Genomic DNA, 18,613 nt, shown 5'->3' with positions numbered 1-18,613 from the left:
AGATGATTCGACACTGTCGATTTAACAACTAAAGGATTTCCGAAGCTTATATACTGAAGATTCTCCATCTCCACCAATCCAGGTCTAGAAAAACACTGATGACCTTCTCACGGACAAACATTGAAAGTCATTTGATTCCTTTCGACCGGTTGTGAATAAATAAACCATAATTAATGATCCTCAATTAATAGTTGTGTCTTCGCGTGAAACGATTCTAGATTTTATAAATTATATGCATAAAAAAGACTAATATTGTTTTGATATTTGAAATAAATTTCCGCGTGTGTGTTTAGCATTCAACTTCATGACGTGCGTTTGTAATTAATGTGTCAATAAATTTTTCCTCCTTTCATTTTTTATTAATGACTTTTTAAGGGGAACTCCGCCTTAGCGTTTGCGATTCTCGAAAAAAACATTTTATTTTTATTCAACCGGTTTTTAGCTCTGAATTTTGTTTCTTATTATTAAAAGATAATGCAAATTCTTTAAATAAAAATCTTATGCAAGCGAATTATTTTTCTGATGCACAGTGTTGGATAAAAAAATCTTTATATTAATTATTTTAATTTGTTAAAAATTTTTAAATAATAAAAAATCGTTATCATTTTATCGAAAAAATTAATTATTAGTAAAAATGTATCATTTTTTAGCAAGTGGCTAAATAAGAATGAACCATAGAGGATTTTATTCTCAAACACTTCGAACATTCAGAACTTACATTTAAAAAAAATTTTTTTTTATTCTTCATAAATTTTTTATCAAAATGCTTTTTTATCTTTTTATAATTTTTTTATTACTCATGCGGAATAAGTAGTATCTTAGCGCTCGCTGTTGCGGTTGAAAAAGAGCTGTTTGCCCATTTTAAAATTATGCGTGAGTTTTTTCGCAAATTAAACTTGGCACATGCAAACTATCCTTGTCGCACGCAAACTGACTGCTAAATCTGCTAAAATTAAAATGAACAACAAAAAAAAAAACACAATCTAACTGTCAATATTAAAGAAGTGAGGTTGACATCGAAAGTTTATATTCTTATAACGATATTAAAATAAAAAATTACAATTAAAAAAAAGGTTGAAAATGGATAATAATCCCGACTTTATCCCAGAAACCCCTAAAAGTGCCGATGAGGAATTTATACCACCTGAAATTAGTGAAAAAGCTAATGAGGTTATTAATAATTTAACTCCTGAAAAATCAAGACCGAAGTATGAATCAGCATACAAAAAATTCATGCAGCGGTGAACGTCAAAAAAAATTAAAAGCCTGTCGGAAACAGTTTTTTTGAGTTATTTTGGTGAACTCGCTGAAAATTTAAAGCCATCAAGTTTGTGGGCAACTCAATGTTAAGAAGTATGGTTGATATTAAACACAACATTAATATTTACAATTATTCAAGATTGATTGCTTTTTTAAAGCAAAAAAACAAAGGTTTTAAAAGCACAAAAGCTTTAACACTGAGTGCAGAGCAAATCAATTAATTCCTGGGTGAAGCTCCGGACAATCAGTACTTGCCTATAAAGGTTATTATAATTAATTAAATACTTTAGTGTGATCTAGGAATCAATAAATAAACTTATTAGAATTTTCATTATTTCAGGTAGCTTTAATTTTTGGAGTGCAAGGTGCATGTAGGCGAAAAGAATTAACTGAGTTGACTGTGGACGATATAGAAGATAAAGGTGATATGCTACTGGTCAAAATTCCGGATACTAAAACTGGCAGACCTAGATCGTTTGTTGTAACTGATGATTTTTACCACATTTATAAAAAATATGCCAAATCGCGCCCTACCAACTTAGCTACAAAAAGATTTTTTGTAAGTTATCGAAACGGCAAATGTAGGTCACAAAACATCGGTATCAACACCTTTGGTAGTATGCCGAAAATAATAGCAACATTTTTAAAATTGGCCAATCCTGAGTCTTACACTGGACATTCATTCAGAAGATCTTCAGCAACTTTGTTGGCTGATTCTGGTGCTGATCTTCTTACTATCAAGAGACACGGAGGATGGAAATCCAGCCCAACAGCTGAAGGCTACATTGAAGATTCTGTGGGCAACAAAAAACGAATCGGTCAACAAATTGCTAGCACCATATCAGCCAAGCCATCTACCTCAAGAGAGCAACAACCACCGATTGATCCGGCTAATGAAGCAGCAGTGGAAACAGCGATGGATATTGAAATAACAGACAAAGAAAATGTTAATTTTGAAATTTTAGATGCGATCCCATCAAAAAACTTAAAAAATTTAAACATCACGTTTTCAAATTGTTCAAATTTGACAATTTATTTTAACGAAAGTAGAAAAAACTCATATTGAGCAGTTTAATTTTGTGTTGATTGTTTCAAATAAATTTACACTATGTTAATTAATATTAATTCATTTGTATTTAATATTCAAAATATATTTATTTCTTTTTTTTTTATTTTTTATTTGTTTTTAGTGACTGCCCCCCCCCCCCCAACCTCCCGCCGGGGCTTCGCCCCTGGACCCCGTTATTTGTGCCTACGTATATCACCGCATTTGTAATAAAAAATAGTATGTGCAACCCGTGCGATGTTGTCGATTGCTCACTCGAGCGAATGAATGCACTCGCTTCGCTCGTGCGTTCAACTTCGTTCTCGTGAGCAATCGACAACTTATCGCACTAGTTGCACAATATACTATTTTTAAAGTCGCATAAACTACTAAGGTCATGGCCAATTACAATAGGGGGTGAACTTTTGAGGTTGGAACTCATTTTATTTTTTTGGGCTAAGCAGAATAATACACTTAACCATTGGAAATATTCGTTGTTGTACGCTGAACTCGAACCCGGTCCAATGCTTTGATAAGCAAAGGCCAGATCCGATAGGTTACTGCACGCCTCTTTATAAATTTAAATTATCAATTTTGTAAAAAAAAAAGAATGATTGAGATTAAGCAATTACACTGAAAAAAAATTTAGCTTGAATCAAGATGAAAATTCTTGAACCAAGAAAATAATTTTAGAGTTTCATTGTCTTGAATCAAGACGAAAAATTCTTGAATCTAGTAAAATTTACTTAAGCCCAGAAAAATTTCTTAGTTTAAGAATTTTTCTATTCAAACCAAGAAGAAAAGTTCTTCAAAATTATTTACTTGATTCAAGCAAATTTTTTTTTTTCTGTGTACTAGCATAATTTAAAATATTTACTGTTTAGTTTTAGTTACTATTAAATTATGCTTTCATTTATTGTTAATATAAGTATAAATATTTTGTGTAATCAATTAAAAGTAATTTGAAAAACGAACAATAAATTTAAAAAAAAAATGAAATATTTATAATTTTATTTTTGTAAAATGCGTAATTAAAAGACAATATTTTATTAAGTTTTGTAGAATTTTCATGATTAAATAAAAATTATTACTTAATTAATATTAATTTAATTTCTTTTAATGTAACGAATACAAATAAAATAAATAATTTTGTTTAAATTGAAACCGATCCCCTACCTCGACTGTCGCAAAAATTAATCCTCATAGTTCTCGAGCATTTGGCCGGTTTCCAGGGCTGCGGGACGTGTCAAGGGCGCAATAAAAGGACGCAAACCCAACACAAGGGTAGTCGACAGAGTAGAATTTGGAACCGGGGACATTTTGTCTCGAATTTTCGATACACTTACGGCGGTCAAAAAGTGTCTTTTTTATTATTAACAAACGCTGAGAAAAACTATTCCACGTCTCATCTTATCTCCGGTACCTTTTTATTTCTCTTTACTTTTTTTTTTATTAGATTTCCGACTCCTTTTAGCAGTCTGATGCGTGTAGAATACGCAGGTTGCGATCGTCTGAATCATTTAAGATCCTTAAGGATAAATTTAGTGAGACATGTGACATCCAATGCCGAAAATAAAATTTACTTTCAACCCTCATATCAATAAACCCATCTATACTTACGCTTATACTTTTTCTCCTATATATCGATACATATGAATATGAATAATAATAATAATAACCATAAAAAACAGCATTCGTAGGAAATGTGTATTGATTTACTTTTTTACCACTCGGTCTTTATTTTTTTTATTTTCTTATTCTAAATATAAAATACACTACTGATTTATTTCTATTGAGATATTGAAAATTTCAATTTATATATTTTTTTTTATAATAAAGACTTGTGAGCTTCTTACAGTCATAACTTTTCTTACTTTCCATTTTTACGCTTACAAAAAAATTATTTCTATCAGGATTGTAAAATTTTCCATAGAAAAATAATGTATTAACTAGCAACCTTGCAGTCACTATGTGACTGCCGTGACTTGTGAACTATAAATAAATAAAATTTTGATTTATTAAATACTGATTTTTGTTAAATTGCACTCTACTTTTTTCACTATTGACGTTTTTAAAGATTTAAGCTCATCCCGATATTACACTCATCCAGAGCTTTCATTTGAGTACCCATATCAATTTTTCATATATTTATTTATATTATATATATGTATATATGAAAAATATATCAAAATGCCATGTGGGTACTAAAATGAAAGGTCTTGATGAGTGTAACATCGGGATGAGCTTATATCATTAAAAATGTCAATAGTTCACAAGATACAAAGTCATTTCTCATTTATGTACCTAGAGATAGAGCCCTTTCAAATGCAGCCTAAATACTTATCATCATAAATTGACTATCCCTTATTAAAAAAAATGATTTCACAATGTTGAATGCCCCTTTAGAGATATGATTTGAAATGATTTACATGATTTGACAAGATTAAAAATAATTAGAAAAATAATCATTTTTAATCATATCAAATCATTTTGTTTAATCAGGGATCGGTGAGAATGATATGAAACCTTGAAAAGACACAACTCCAGGTCAAGATCTTTCCAACGATACCAAATTTAACCACAAAACTTTTTTTTATCATGTAAATACACTGGCCACAAAATTTTGCTTATTCTCTTAATAATATAGATTGAATTTAATTTTATAATGAAAATATAATTCATTTAAAAATTAAATTCAAAGATTAATAGAAATATTTTTCATTAAAAAAGTCTTTTAAAATTTAATTGCTTAACAAGTGTAAAACTAAACTACTTAATTGCATCAATTAACAATGACCCTGACACTGTAATAAAAAAATAGAATTAAATAAGCAGAACAAAAAGGAAGATTTTTCTCAGTAAAAAAAAAAACAAACTTTAATATGATTCACCAGACGTTGTATTTTTTATAACTGTCTAACCCAGACTGTCTGCGACTCCATCCTTAGCTTCAGTATTAATATATTTAATTAAAGACGTGCGATCCCACTAAGTTGCATAAGGAGTACAGAGCACTGAAAATTAAAATGAAAAAGTTTATAATGAAAGTAATCTAACTTTGTGACTAAATATTTTTCGCCTGCAACTTTCTAGTGCACTATGAATTATTTAATACTTGCTAATGAATAAAATTATCTTTATATTTTATATTTACATATTAAGAGACAAACTTTTTCAGTATTATAGATATATATTTATTGGTATTTTGCACGCCTCATAACACACAGCTAGAGTCACTTAAATTTTTTTGGAATTTACATCGTGTTTCAATTAAGCCAAACCGTAGCTTGCAATCACTATGCGACTACCAAAAATTACGAATTATGGATAAAAATTTTGGTTTAGTAATTTTTCGATATTTTTAATCACAAAATATGTAGTTTGGGTTTTTTTGAAATAATTCAAAAAAATAATAGTACTATAACAGAATTGATTATCAATAATTTATAGTGGAAAATGTAATGAACAAAATTATTAAATCAATAAACTATTCAAAACTTTTCCAAAAACATGAAATAAAAATTTGACTATCAAAAAATATATAAAATTGTGAAAATGCACAAATTCCAGTCAAGACCTTTCTGTTAATACAAAATTTAACTATAAAATTCCGTTAAAAATAAAATCATGCCTTTCAAAAATTTTTCTTTATTCTCTTACTTATTTAGAAGATAAATTGACTATCGATAAAAAAAATATCAAACCGTGACAAGAAATCAATTCAGGTAACAACCTTTCTGACGGTACCAAATTTAACTATAAAAACTCACTTTATGATAAAAATATGCGTCCATCACAAAATTTCTTTTTTGTTCTTAATTATCTCGATTAACATTTGACGTACTACCAAATTTGCGTGTTCAAAATTAAATAAATAAATTCGATCTAGTTTGAAATTATAATCTATTTAGAACTACTACGAAAACTTATCACAATAAATTAACTACACGGAAAAAAGAAAAATCGAAAAATTACAGTTCGAAATAACATTTTTCTAAATTCAAACTTTGAATGTTAATTTTCAGAGCTTTTAATGTAAGTATCACATCTTACAATGTAATTCTTATAAAATCTGTAATAATTACAATCTGAAACTGCAATTTTCCGAGTTTTCATTACGAAGCGCCACGTTACATTATATAATGTAATTTTTCTATTTTTCTTTTTTCGAGTGTATAGCTAAAAATAATATAAAACTTTGAAAAAGCACAAATTCAAATCGAGATCTTTTAACCTATGCTAAATTAGCAACTAAATGGCGTTACGTATGTGAAATTGTGATAATTGTTATAATTTATGATTGTTGTTATTTTTTTTCTTTTTATTTTTATTAATTATTATTAATATCTTCTTGGGTTGCAATTGTTAACACATCAATATTGATGCACGGAAAAAGTAAATTGTAATAAATAATCGTCGATTTATAATAAGTAATGATCAACTGCTAAAAATTACCATTTCAAACAATAAAATCGTGATTCTAATAATCACTATGTAATATTTAACATTTAAATGCTACAATTTATTTTTTACATGGAAGAAAATACTATTTCAAACAGTAATATTCGCTGCGTGAAAGTCTAAAATGTTTTAAGTATAATAATTAAGAATTTTGGCTTTGATATTTATCATTTGGTACCTAAAAAATGATTGCATGATATGTAAAAAGTATAAAATACAGTTACTAAATTTCTAATACAAGCAACGTCAATATTTACAAAGTAAAATGGTAAATTTTAAACGCAACGCCAAAAATGAAATTATAATTATCGACTTGCTTGGACTGGTAAAATATACATTTTAAGAGTAGAATTTTTACTGTTTGAAACTATAATAATTAACCGGAATCTGAGTAAATTTTACAGTTTACTTTTTTCCGTATGGGTTTGGTTATTTAAATAAATAAATTTAATTATAAAACCCAATTTTATCATATAAATATCCTGGAAATGAAATTTTCTTTAATCTAGCTCTTAATCATATAGATAATAATTAATTTGAAATAAACAATTTGGAAAGCTTTTCATAAATTTTTTCGCTTACATCACGTTAAAGTTGAGTGGTCTTGTCTGGCATATTTGACAGTCGATACTACGAATGCATTCGTCTCTATGAATATTAAGCAGAACGAAATTGCGAGTAGTTGAAATGCAATGTGATGGTCGTAGACGGGGATGTCATTGACATTGTGCAGACGTAGACATACTTGGATGTAGATGAAGAAATAAACATCAGCATAACTATTGCTATTGGAATTGGAATTTGTATTGGTGTATCGCCTAGACTACACCTAAAGTGGGTTCCGATTCCAATTTCGGAATCGACTGTTACCATCAGACTGTCATATCTTATAACCCAGAATCGTGCAGATAAAAGTTTTGGTAATTGCAATCTCACAATAGATGTTGCACAATTTATATGAAAAATTCTGATGATATCTATCAAGTGTATAACTTGGAAGATAGGGGAAATAGTGGAAATAGTTATAAAGTACATTCAACGAAGATAATAAGTGACAATATCTGTGAGGCTAATGGAGTTTCGGATGTCAGATATCCCACTGATGCTTTTGTTGTCGGCGCCAGATGTTCAAAAAGCAACAAGCTTATTCTCGTAAAAACCTTTCGTTGCATTATAATACCTATAGCGTTATATATTGAGAAATGACAAATACAAAGCGGTTTTTTTTTTTTTTTGCGATTCAACGTTTTTGTGTTGGTTCATTTTAGGAAATTGGTGGGGTGTTGAAGTCCCGGATTTTTTTGTGATTTATTAAATCATTTTATAACTATTTTGGCTGCCCCATTTTCTAGCGCTGTGATAGAAAGACTTTACGCAGTCGTAGTTTGCTGAAAAATAATTTTAAAAAAAATTACAGAATCTATAATTCAGGATTAAATATACACAAAAATGATGATTATTTTAAACGAGATTCATGGAAAAAAATTTTCTGGCAAAATTTTAGAATTTAGGGGAGGGTGGCCTAAAGCGGGTAAGCTAACGAAGAAGGCTTAGAAGTTTTAGTTTTTCTTCGACTTACTAACGAATATTATTCTATCCGACATAGTAGTGATCGAACTTCAATATTAGATTTATTTATTTATTTATATTTAGGCCCAACAGCAATTGCCATTAACAGGGCCACTAATAATAATTTTAATTACAATGAGTTTTACACAAGAGAGACACATAAATATAGTTAACACAGATAAATATTGTTAAATTAACATAATATATTCATTAAAATGTAATCTGATTCATTAATTACTGTGCTGTTATTAAAAATTTATTTTGAATTAATTGCACAAGTTTACTAGAATAGATGCTAGGTAATTGGTAGTTAATATTTGAGTAAGTCCTAGTAAGTCGCATTATTATTAGATCGAAATATTGTCTTAATTTGAGTCTAAGAATTTTCTATCAATAAAAAATAAAAACTGTTTAAAAACTCGCTCTGCCTTACCCCTTAGCCCAAAGCGAATAAGCACTACAAATAGACGAATCTAATGATAAAACTAATTGAGATAATAAAATTGTGTATTTAGCTAACATGAAAAAAAATTTTTAGGCATTGCAATCATTCAAATAATGATCTTATTTTTATTTAATTAATTTTAAGCAAAATTAGCATTTTTATATTGAAATTGATTATGAGTTTTTAATCAAGAATCTATTTCCGTTTTTCTCTTATATTTACGTTTTACTTGATAATATTGTATGACAAAATAAATATAGAATTGGATCAAAGCAGCGCAAGTAGTTACCCACTTTGCCCCAGTACACGTTTTTTTTTGCTACACAATTGTAAAATCAAAAATACAAAGAGAACCGTCCGAACTTGTATCGTTCTTTAGAGTTAAATGGTACCAAAATAATATTATCATAAATGTAATAGTGTTCGAATCATCTGATGACACATTCCATTCGTAATTTTAACAAATTTAGCAATTTCTTTATTGTGTATTTTGTGACTTTCAGTCAAAATTTGAACACCCAATTAAAACTTTTAAATACTCAGGAGTGTTCCCGTGATCACTACAAATGCATACTTTGAACATTCGCACTCAATGTCACAATAAAACAGCACCCGCTTTAGGCTACCTTTCCCTACAAGCTAATTCGATGGAATTGGGAAATTGTGCAAGTCAAAACAAGTTTAGATCTAAAAATCTAATTCTATAAAATTCCCAGCGAAGCGAGCGGGTAATAGCTAGTAATGGATAAAGTAATAAATTTATTTATCATTTGCACTATTTATTCAGGCATCTGAATGATGTACCTGGTGTAAGTAAACGTATTTCGTTTTAATTAATACATTGTATTTATTTTTAATATTTTAGTAAACCAAAAAAAAAATGTTTAATGTTTAATCATTCAATTGTCACAATTGTTATATATTGTATTATATTATATTATATTATATATACCCCCCCTTTTAATTTAAAATTTAATGATTAGGCATATATTTTCGATAATTCTTTTTACTATTATCTGAAAATGGAGACCGGGTAGTAGTTTTGTCAAAGTTTGACGGAAGTGTTTTTTTATCAAAAGCAAAAGATTCTGATTTTTCATCACTGCTTCTATCATTATGACCGCTACTGACGACGCTTTCATTATCATCAAGATTGACGTTATAGAAGGAGGAAGGTGCAGAAGAAAGAGCATCGGCTTCGGAAGATTTGAAATTAGTGTTACTTGTCGCTACTGACTGTAAATCATTAAAAGCCATCAGCGATGGACCTTTTCGACCTTTGTCTACTTCCATGGATCTGTTGGATGATTGAAGTGTATTCAATGAGATACTGTCATCCGAATCTACTACCGATGGTGACCGATCATTCAAGGAGCTAAATTGATCTCCTACTTGTCTCACTGCGTCTTTAATTTCACGTTCAAGATTTGAAGGCATTCTACCTGACGGTGAATGAAGGTTTGCGGCGCTTACAAATTTAAATTTTTCTTTACCAATCTTAGAAACTTGTATCAATCTACCGGGAAGCTGCACGTAATCACGTTGCTTAAAACTTTCATATGATTTTGCGAAATTATCGGTAAGATTTACATAGTCACGAATTATTTTGGTTAGTTGACTCGGACTTGGTTCGGCTACAACTAGTCCTTGGAAAGGATTTGTGAAGAATTCCATGTCTAATATAAACTCAAATTTAATTAATAATTTTATTAAAGTTTAATCGTTTAATATTTTTTATTGCTGCATAAATTTTAATAAATATTATGATAAATATCTCTTATCTAATAAATAGCATAAATTTATGAAAAAATTTTTTAAACTTCTTCAAATACTTACACATTTTTATTATTATTACTCAATCATGCGTTATGTATGATCATCTTTGATTTATTCTATTTATTGATGTTTCATTAATCCAAGTCTCATAATCAAGAGTATAAAATAAATTTTGCGACAAATATATTTATGTGACAAAATTGAGTTTTTATACCTTCAAATTTTGGCCTCTTCAACTTTTTAACAAATTTTCCGTCAATTTCTGTCTGAAGAATTTTTTCTCTACACAATAAAAAATTTTGCTTCAATGCGTCAAAAAATTTTATGTTAAATATTTAACACAATAAATGTTAAATTTACACATAAAAGTGTTAAATATTTAACACAAAAATTTTTTAACGCAATGACGCAAAATTTTTTACTGTGTATTGAAGATTTGAAAGCTACTTAGGCTGTAAGATTGTAAACGAGAAGCATAGAAATTAAATGAAATTATGTGTGCGAAGTAAAAAATTTTGTGTTAAAAATTTTTATGTTAAACATTTAACACTTTTATATGTAAATTTAACATTTATTGTGTTAAATTAACACAAAAGTTTTAAATTTACACATCAAAGTGTTAAATATTTAACACAAAAATTTTTGACGCAATGACGAAAAATTTTATGTGTAAATTTAACATTTATTGTGTTAAGTTTACACATAAAAGTGTTAAATATGTAACACAAAAATTTTTAACATAACATTTTTTGACGCAATGACGAAAAATTTTTTACTATGTGTATAGTAAAATATACATTGGCTTTGGTAATTACAAGATTCAGTGTATAATATTTCCTAGAAATATTTATGATTTTGAGTCGATTACTGTGTTTAAAATTAAGTGGATTATTTTGTTACAAAGAGTGTCTGTCACACTATATATAGTTATTAAATATAAGAACAATAATGTAAACCAAACAAACTTTGGTATTTTCTACGTTATATCAAGTTTTTTGTTAAAAAGAGTTTCGCTATTCAGAGTTTGCACTGTAGTTAATTTTGTTACCGTAAGAAAGCTATTGAGCTGAATTTATGCCTTTTCATATCTTCATACACCTTTTGATATAACTTTCAAACATCGGCGGTAATTAATTGAATATATTAAATTTTTAGATTAATTCTAACATATTTTTTAATCAAAATGATGACAACAAATCTTGTGATTAATAATATTAGAATCTTCAACAAATCATAATTTTTAATTTTCGGCAGTCACACAGTACTTTGAAATGACTAGTAATTGTTTATTTAAGGAAAAAAAAATTTTCAATCATTCAATTTTATAAATTTCTATTTCAACATATCAAACTGATATTTTTATTGAATAATTATAAATATTTCTTCTTGTTTTTGGGGCTAACAACTGATGAAGATGTTGAACTAGTAGACAAATCTGAGTCTGAAAATAATGTTCTATTATCAAACTCTTCCGAAGACGAATTACTTTTATTGGCTTTATAATTGTTATAGTCTCTAGAACTCGGATGAACTTTATTAGATGGAACTTTGAATACATTTCTAGGTGAAGTATCTACATCAATAAAAGAACTAGGAGCTTTTGAAGGCGAAGAAGATTGAGAATCGAATTCTTCTGATGATGCAAATGATTCAACACGATTATACTTAGCAGGACTTACTTCGTTTTGTTGAGAATGGTCCATAAGCTCATTTAAACTGTTTGATTCGCGGTCATCAAAAGCGACAATATCTACTTCAGCAGCTTCTCTGTTAATTTTTTTCAATCCTTTAGCGCTTAAGAATTCGACATCATAATTTGTTATCTCAGAAGCCTTAATCAATTTACCGGGAAGCTGATAGTAGTCACGTTGTTTAAATCCGTGGTACGAAGAAACGAAGTTATTGTTATTAGAATATTGATAACCGATGTCATCAATAACTCCGAGCGTAGAGCTTGAACCTGTTTCAACTACAACTAGTCCTTGGAAAGGATTGGCGAAAAATTCCATATCTAATAAAAGAGTAATTTATCAATTATTAAATATAATGCACTTGATTTTTAATATTTTCAAAGATAATTCTTGTTCTAATAAGAAGCATAAATAAATAAATTTTTTTTTTACTTCAGATTGATAGTTGAGTCATTCTATGGTTATTTTATTACACAAGCTTATCTATTATTGATGAATAATTCTTGCAATAAATTAATTAATGTCGAACCAAGTGACATTATTAAATTTATTCCCCGATAACAACCTACGATTAAATTATATTACTACTTTTATCGGCTATACAATTACTTGAGATGATTTTTCGCTGTGTTTTATAATGCTCAGGACCTTACTGCTCTTTTATAAACTCAATTATTTTTTACTAGCAACTTCACAACCACTATGTGACTGCCGTGACTTGTGAACAATAAATAAAGAAAATTTTGCTTAATTAAATAATGTCTTTTGTTAAATTGCACTATACTTTCTTAACTCTCGACATTTTTAAAGATATAAGCCCATCCCGATGTTACACTCATCAAGAGCTTTCATTTGAGTATCCACATGCATTTTTAATATATTTTTCATATATACATATATATAATATATATAAATATATGAAAAATCGGTGTGGGTACTCAAATGAAAGGTCTTGATGAATTTAACGTTGGGATGAGCTTATATCTTTAAAAATATCATTATTTGACAAGATACAATGTAATTTCTTAATTATTGACATTTTTTAAGATATAAACTCATTTTGATGTTACACTAATTGTGACCTTTCATTTAAGTACCCACATGGCATTTTGATATATTTTTCATATATACATATATATAATATATATAAATATATGAAAAATTAATGTGGATACTCAAATGAAAGGTCTCGATGATTGTAATGTCGGGATGAGCTAATATCTTTAGAAATGTCAATAGTTCTCAAGATACAAGGTCGATTCTTAATTATGTATCTAGAGATAGAGTATTATCAAATGTAGTCTAAATACTCATCATAATAAATCGACTATCGGTTAGAATTATATGAAACTTACAAAAGGCACAAATTCAAGTCAAGACCTTTCTAATGATATCAAATTCAACCATAAAAACCCATTTTATAATATAAGTTCACTGGCGACAAAATTTTTCTTATTCTCTCAATAATATAGATGTAAAATACTTTATTTAAAGTAGGGCTACCATTCGTCCCAACAGTAAATAAATTGTTAAAATTTTTTATCATTATAAATTATTATATTTTAATAATATCCTGCAGATATACAATGACTAATGGACAAGATAGAATGTAAACGAGGCTAGCACTAATACTAGCAGCCAAAGCGCTAGCTGGATGTCTATTGGAGCCATTATACGAGTGGTTTCTCCCATTACTCCTCAATACTTGATCAATCCACCTTTTATAATACGCAACGTTAGTATAAAAACCGGGCAATTTCGGTCTTGCGCATCCTCTTCCGCCTGATACAATTCCAGCCAACAGATCTCCGCATACAAGCGGTCCTCCAGAATCTCCCTGATAAAGATAAATATAAGTGCAAAACTTATTGATAAATTCTTATAATTACTTTATTATTTACATCAACTGATAATTAATCAATTACCTGACATGCGTCTTTTCCACCTTCTAGGTATCCAGCGCAAATCATGCTTGGATGCATGTTTGTGATTCCCCACAGTAGTTTGCCACAGAAGTCATAATCAATTATCGGTAAATGCACGTACATTAATTCGGCAACGGAGCTTCTGTTATTCTAAAAATATTATTCAGTTAGCTGGTTCAAAAATGTAGTCTATTCTTTTATTAATTAAATGGTTACACGCACTTTTAATTATTAAAAAATCAATTTTTTTTATAACACTTAAGTTAGCCGTCACTTGAGAATTTTTTAATTTTAATTAACAATTTAATTTGGTCTGAAAAATTATTTTGAAAAAATTGCATTTTTAATTATTTAAAATTTCTACATGTCAATTTTTTTCCTGTTTTATTTTTTTTTGCTATAATTTATTTGTTAAAAAAATTATTTTTAATTATCAAATATCTGCTGAATTAATTTTCATATTTTTTTTTTCTTTCATTTTTATAGTGTATACATTTAATTATACACGAAAAAAAATTTAATATTAATAGAATTAATATTGTAAAAGTTTTTTTTTCATAATTGTCTTAAAAATTAATTAATTTATTTATTTGTAAAGAAACGCCCTCGGCAATTTACAATAATATGATTACATTTTTGTGTGTAAAATGTTTAGTAATAATGATTCTGTACAATACATAAAAAAAAAAATTTTTTTTAATTTAAAAGAAAAAATTATAAAAAAAAATTTGAAGGAAAAGAAAAACATAATATGTCTGATAGTTTATAATCATTATTTGAAATTGTCTCTAATTTTTACACAATTTTTTTAACTATATTTCTCAGTAATTGATCAAAGGATTAATAGTACCGAAAAATATTCTATATTTTATTTAAATTTAAATAATTTAATTTAATTGAAAATTTTTTTCATATCAGTCTCTGAAAAAATTTCTTCAGAAAAAATTATTAAAAAAAAATTTTTTTTTAGCCTTTTAAGTGCTTGTAACCTGTTAATATTAAAATTACCTCTCCAAGGTGTCCCCAACCTGCGACAGTACAGTTTGTTCCTCCTGATGACGTGGACTTTGACAGTGGAATTGGCTGTAAGGATCTTGTAAATACGAACGGGGATTGTAGCTAGAAGAATTTAATTACTGATTTAATGGTAAGTTACTGATGAGTTTAAATAATTTCAAGTACACGTTGAGAAGAAAAATCCAGTAGACTAAAATGAACAATCTGTTGTTAAATTAAGTCTAATGGTTTTTTATTCATATACGAAAAAAAGTAAACTGTAAAATTCACTCGGATTCCGGTTAATTTTTATAGTTTGAAACAGTAAAGTGGACACCGGAGTGGCAAAAATATGAATATTACAGAACTTAATCTAGAAAGTGTAAAAGCCACAATTTATAATTTAATCTCGAAAATAAGTGATTAATAGCTGTAATTTTATTCTACTCTTAAAATTAATGAATTTAATGAAACAAATTAATTTTCGGTACTTTTTATTGAAGAAGATTGTTAGTTAACTAATTAAGATTATGAATATTTTGGACCATATTATATATTATGGACGAATAATTTAAAATTTAATTTTAAAGTTTGAATTTTGGGAATGGGACAGCCCAGGGGACTGTTATTTCGGTGGTTTACGAATTTATAGCGAAAAAACCAAAATTTATTTCATTTTAGTTTTCAATGCTCCAAATAGAAATATTTTTTTACTTTTGTAATAAATTTTTTTTAGTTACAAAATAACAATTTTTCTAATGAAAACATGCATGGTACAGCAAAAAAAATTCTTACAGAGAATTACCCATATTTTACCAGTCCAAGCAAGTCAATAATTATAGTTTGATTTTTAGCGTTGCGCTTAAAATTTACCATTTTACTTTGTAAATATTGACGTTGCTTGTATTAGAAATTTAGTGACTGTATTTTATACTTTGTACATATCATGCGATAACTTTTTAGGTACGAAATGATAAATATCAAAGTCAAAATTCTTAATTATTATACTTAAAACATTTTAAATTTTCACGTAGCGAATATTACTGTTTGAAATAGTATTTTCTTTCATGTAAAGAACAAATTGTAGCATTTAAATGATAAATATTACATATTGATTATTAAAATCACGATTTTACTGTTTGAAATGGTAATTTTTAGCAGTTGATCATTACTGATTTGAAATCGACTATTATTTATTACAGTTTTATTTTTTTCCGTATGGGGTCAATCCCATTTTGGGCCACAACTGGATGAAAAATCGACTTTTTTTTTTTCAATTGTTCATTTTTTTATGTATTTTTCAAAAAAAATATATTAATAAAATTAAATAGAAATTTCTTTAAAAAAAATGAAAGTCAAAATGGTTGACCCCAATTGTAAATATTTACCTAAAAATTTTATTAGACCTCTGTTCATTTTAGCATCATTTACAATTAAAGTGGCAAAATCTTGATTTTAGATCTTAATCATAGTAGCAATTGCTACTCAAATATAAATCATAATCTTGCATTTACAATTGATGAATAATAGAACAATTTCTAACTATTATCATTATATTATGTATCAAAAATAATCACTGTTAATGATAATTAATGATGAATCCCAGCCAACAATATGACCTCTTTAAGATTTGGTTACCATGTTAAACTGTTTAACTGATCTTAAAGACTTTGTAAGACATCATATTGCTGGCTGGGATATAAATTATATAACTAATAATTACAGATACTAAAGCGATGTCATTGGCAAGAGTTCTCATATCAAACCGTGGATTGACAACAAGCTGGTCAGCATTCCGAATTTGCCGGTGGATTGAATGATAGGTGTATATGTTAGTCTCACCTGCAACAACAACGATTCCCCATTGTGGCACAAGAGTTTTCTCTCTAAATTATAAAATTTAACAGTCAGTAGACACAAAAATTGCATTAATATTTTTTTTTTTTTAATCAATAAAGCAATTTTACCTAACTACACAGTGAGCAGCAGTTAAAACCCATCTATCAGTGATGATACTCGCCCCACAAAAATGTTGTACCATAGTCCACCTTTTCTGCAGAGAAGCGATGAACGGAAATTGTCCGTACGTCGCTTTTTCACCGTTTACTATTCTTCCTGTCCATCTGGCATTTCTGTCCAATACACCGACTTTTTGGGCTCCTAAATAAACATTACTTATTAATAAATTATGTAATTAAATATTTAATTTGAGCAAAAAAGGATTAAAGCTGAAATTTTATTGATGTTACATTTGAGGTTACTCGACAAAAATTAAAAAAATGAAGAATGTAATAAAGCAAAGATAATTGTATTTACCAGTAACATGAGACGATCCGCTGAATAAAATAATCAACAAACACCAAGTACTCAAGTACATTTTTTTTAACATAAATATGAGTAATAAAAGTGAAATTTAATAGAAAAAAGTTGCTGTCAATCGTCAATCATTTATCAACATAACATTTCACACTGACTCGATGACAACCGATACATTGTAAATTTACAACGAAAGTACTACAGATTTGTTATCGAAACTAAACGGATTATCTTTGTTGTGTTATCAATTATATGGCATTGATGTGGAAATTCCAAATCTCATTTTTATCGGGTTACTTCCTCGGATTTTAACAATTTATCTCAGTAATATTCGATAAAATATTTATTTCTAGTCAAATTATTTTTATTGACACTGTCAAATCAATTTTATTAAAAAAAAACATGACATTAAAGTTAGCTGTCACTATTATAATTGTTTTATTTTTTTTTATTAAATAAATTTGCTCCGAAAAATTAATTCTGAAAAATTGCATTTTTCACTTTTTTAATTTTCTAGATGTCAATTTTTTTGTTCTTATTTTTTTTTGCCATAATTTGTTTGTTACAAAAATTTTTAAAATGAATTATTATTTGCTAAATTAATTCTCATAAAAAAAGCTGGTATATTTAATTATTAATCATTATCATCAGATCAATGATTAAAAATTATTAAGTTATGATGAAAATCAAGTTAGCTGACTTCTAAAAATTTTTAGAATTTTTTTTGTTGAAAAAGTTATTAAAAAACAAATTTTCATTTGTATAAAATTTGAAAAACTATAAGTGCAATTAAAAAAAAAAAAATTTTTTTAATTCAATTTCAATAATAATTAATTATATTTAAAAAAAATTAGAAACATCGGCTAATTTTAGTGTTATTAAATTAATTATTATTCACTGTCATTAAATTATCAGTTAAAGAATTTATTTAATACTTATGATACTAAAATCAGCAAACATCTGACCATTTTTTTTTTTGTAAATAAATTGTAACCAAAAAAAAATATTTTTTTAAAATTGCGCTTAGGTGGTTCATTAAAATTTGTGAATATGGAATTTTTTCACAGTAATTTATTTATTTAAAAAAATTTTTGAAATTGTTTTATTTCTGGTAATATCAATATCATTG

General features: G+C 27.6%; 3 protein-coding genes across 3 annotated transcripts; all 3 read right to left on the bottom strand.

Annotated features, from left to right (window-relative positions):
• Nucleotides 1-9,663: 9,663 nt before the first annotated feature.
• On the bottom strand, nt 9,664-10,550 carry LOC141524247 (uncharacterized). The gene has a single exon (XM_074237988.1). The coding sequence runs from the start codon at nt 10,452-10,454 to the stop codon at nt 9,753-9,755; it is 702 nt and encodes a 233-aa protein (XP_074094089.1). The 5' UTR covers nt 10,455-10,550; the 3' UTR covers nt 9,664-9,752.
• Nucleotides 10,551-11,852: 1,302 nt separating this feature from the next.
• Nucleotides 11,853-12,646, bottom strand: LOC141524072 (uncharacterized). The gene has a single exon (XM_074237722.1). The coding sequence runs from the start codon at nt 12,563-12,565 to the stop codon at nt 11,927-11,929; it is 639 nt and encodes a 212-aa protein (XP_074093823.1). The 5' UTR covers nt 12,566-12,646; the 3' UTR covers nt 11,853-11,926.
• A 1,072-nt stretch (nt 12,647-13,718) lies between these two features.
• Nucleotides 13,719-17,660, bottom strand: LOC141524071 (trypsin-like). The gene is made up of 6 exons (XM_074237721.1): nt 17,485-17,660; nt 17,136-17,328; nt 16,892-17,054; nt 15,181-15,291; nt 14,173-14,322; nt 13,719-14,084 (listed from the first exon to the last, which is right to left on the bottom strand). The coding sequence occupies exons 1-6, from the start codon at nt 17,555-17,557 to the stop codon at nt 13,803-13,805; spliced, it is 972 nt and encodes a 323-aa protein (XP_074093822.1). The 5' UTR covers nt 17,558-17,660; the 3' UTR covers nt 13,719-13,802.
• Between the last annotated feature and the right edge of the window lie 953 nt (nt 17,661-18,613).

Source organism: Cotesia typhae, unplaced genomic scaffold (assembly GCF_013202065.1).
Source record: "Cotesia typhae breed Kobodo isofemale line unplaced genomic scaffold, CoteBio_Ctyphae contig_22, whole genome shotgun sequence".
Taxonomy (NCBI): domain Eukaryota; kingdom Metazoa; phylum Arthropoda; class Insecta; order Hymenoptera; family Braconidae; genus Cotesia; species Cotesia typhae.
Note: the sequence above shows the minus strand (reverse complement) of the source record. Positions and strands in the feature narration are given on the sequence as shown.

Excerpts from the sequence above, each read along its gene's own strand:
- LOC141524247 (XM_074237988.1), bottom strand. The coding sequence starts at position 10,454 with ATGGAATTCTTCACAAATCCTTTCCAAGGACTAGTTGTAGCCGAACCA.
- LOC141524072 (XM_074237722.1), bottom strand. The coding sequence starts at position 12,565 with ATGGAATTTTTCGCCAATCCTTTCCAAGGACTAGTTGTAGTTGAAACA.
- LOC141524071 (XM_074237721.1), bottom strand. The coding sequence starts at position 17,557 with ATGTTAAAAAAAATGTACTTGAGTACTTGGTGTTTGTTGATTATTTTA. Across the intron at positions 14,323-15,180 it reads GTTGGGGACACCTTGGAGAG|AATAACAGAAGCTCCGTTGC; the intron begins GTAATTTTAATA and ends TAATATTTTTAG. Across the intron at positions 14,085-14,172 it reads GTGGAAAAGACGCATGTCAG|GGAGATTCTGGAGGACCGCT; the intron begins GTAATTGATTAA and ends TATCTTTATCAG.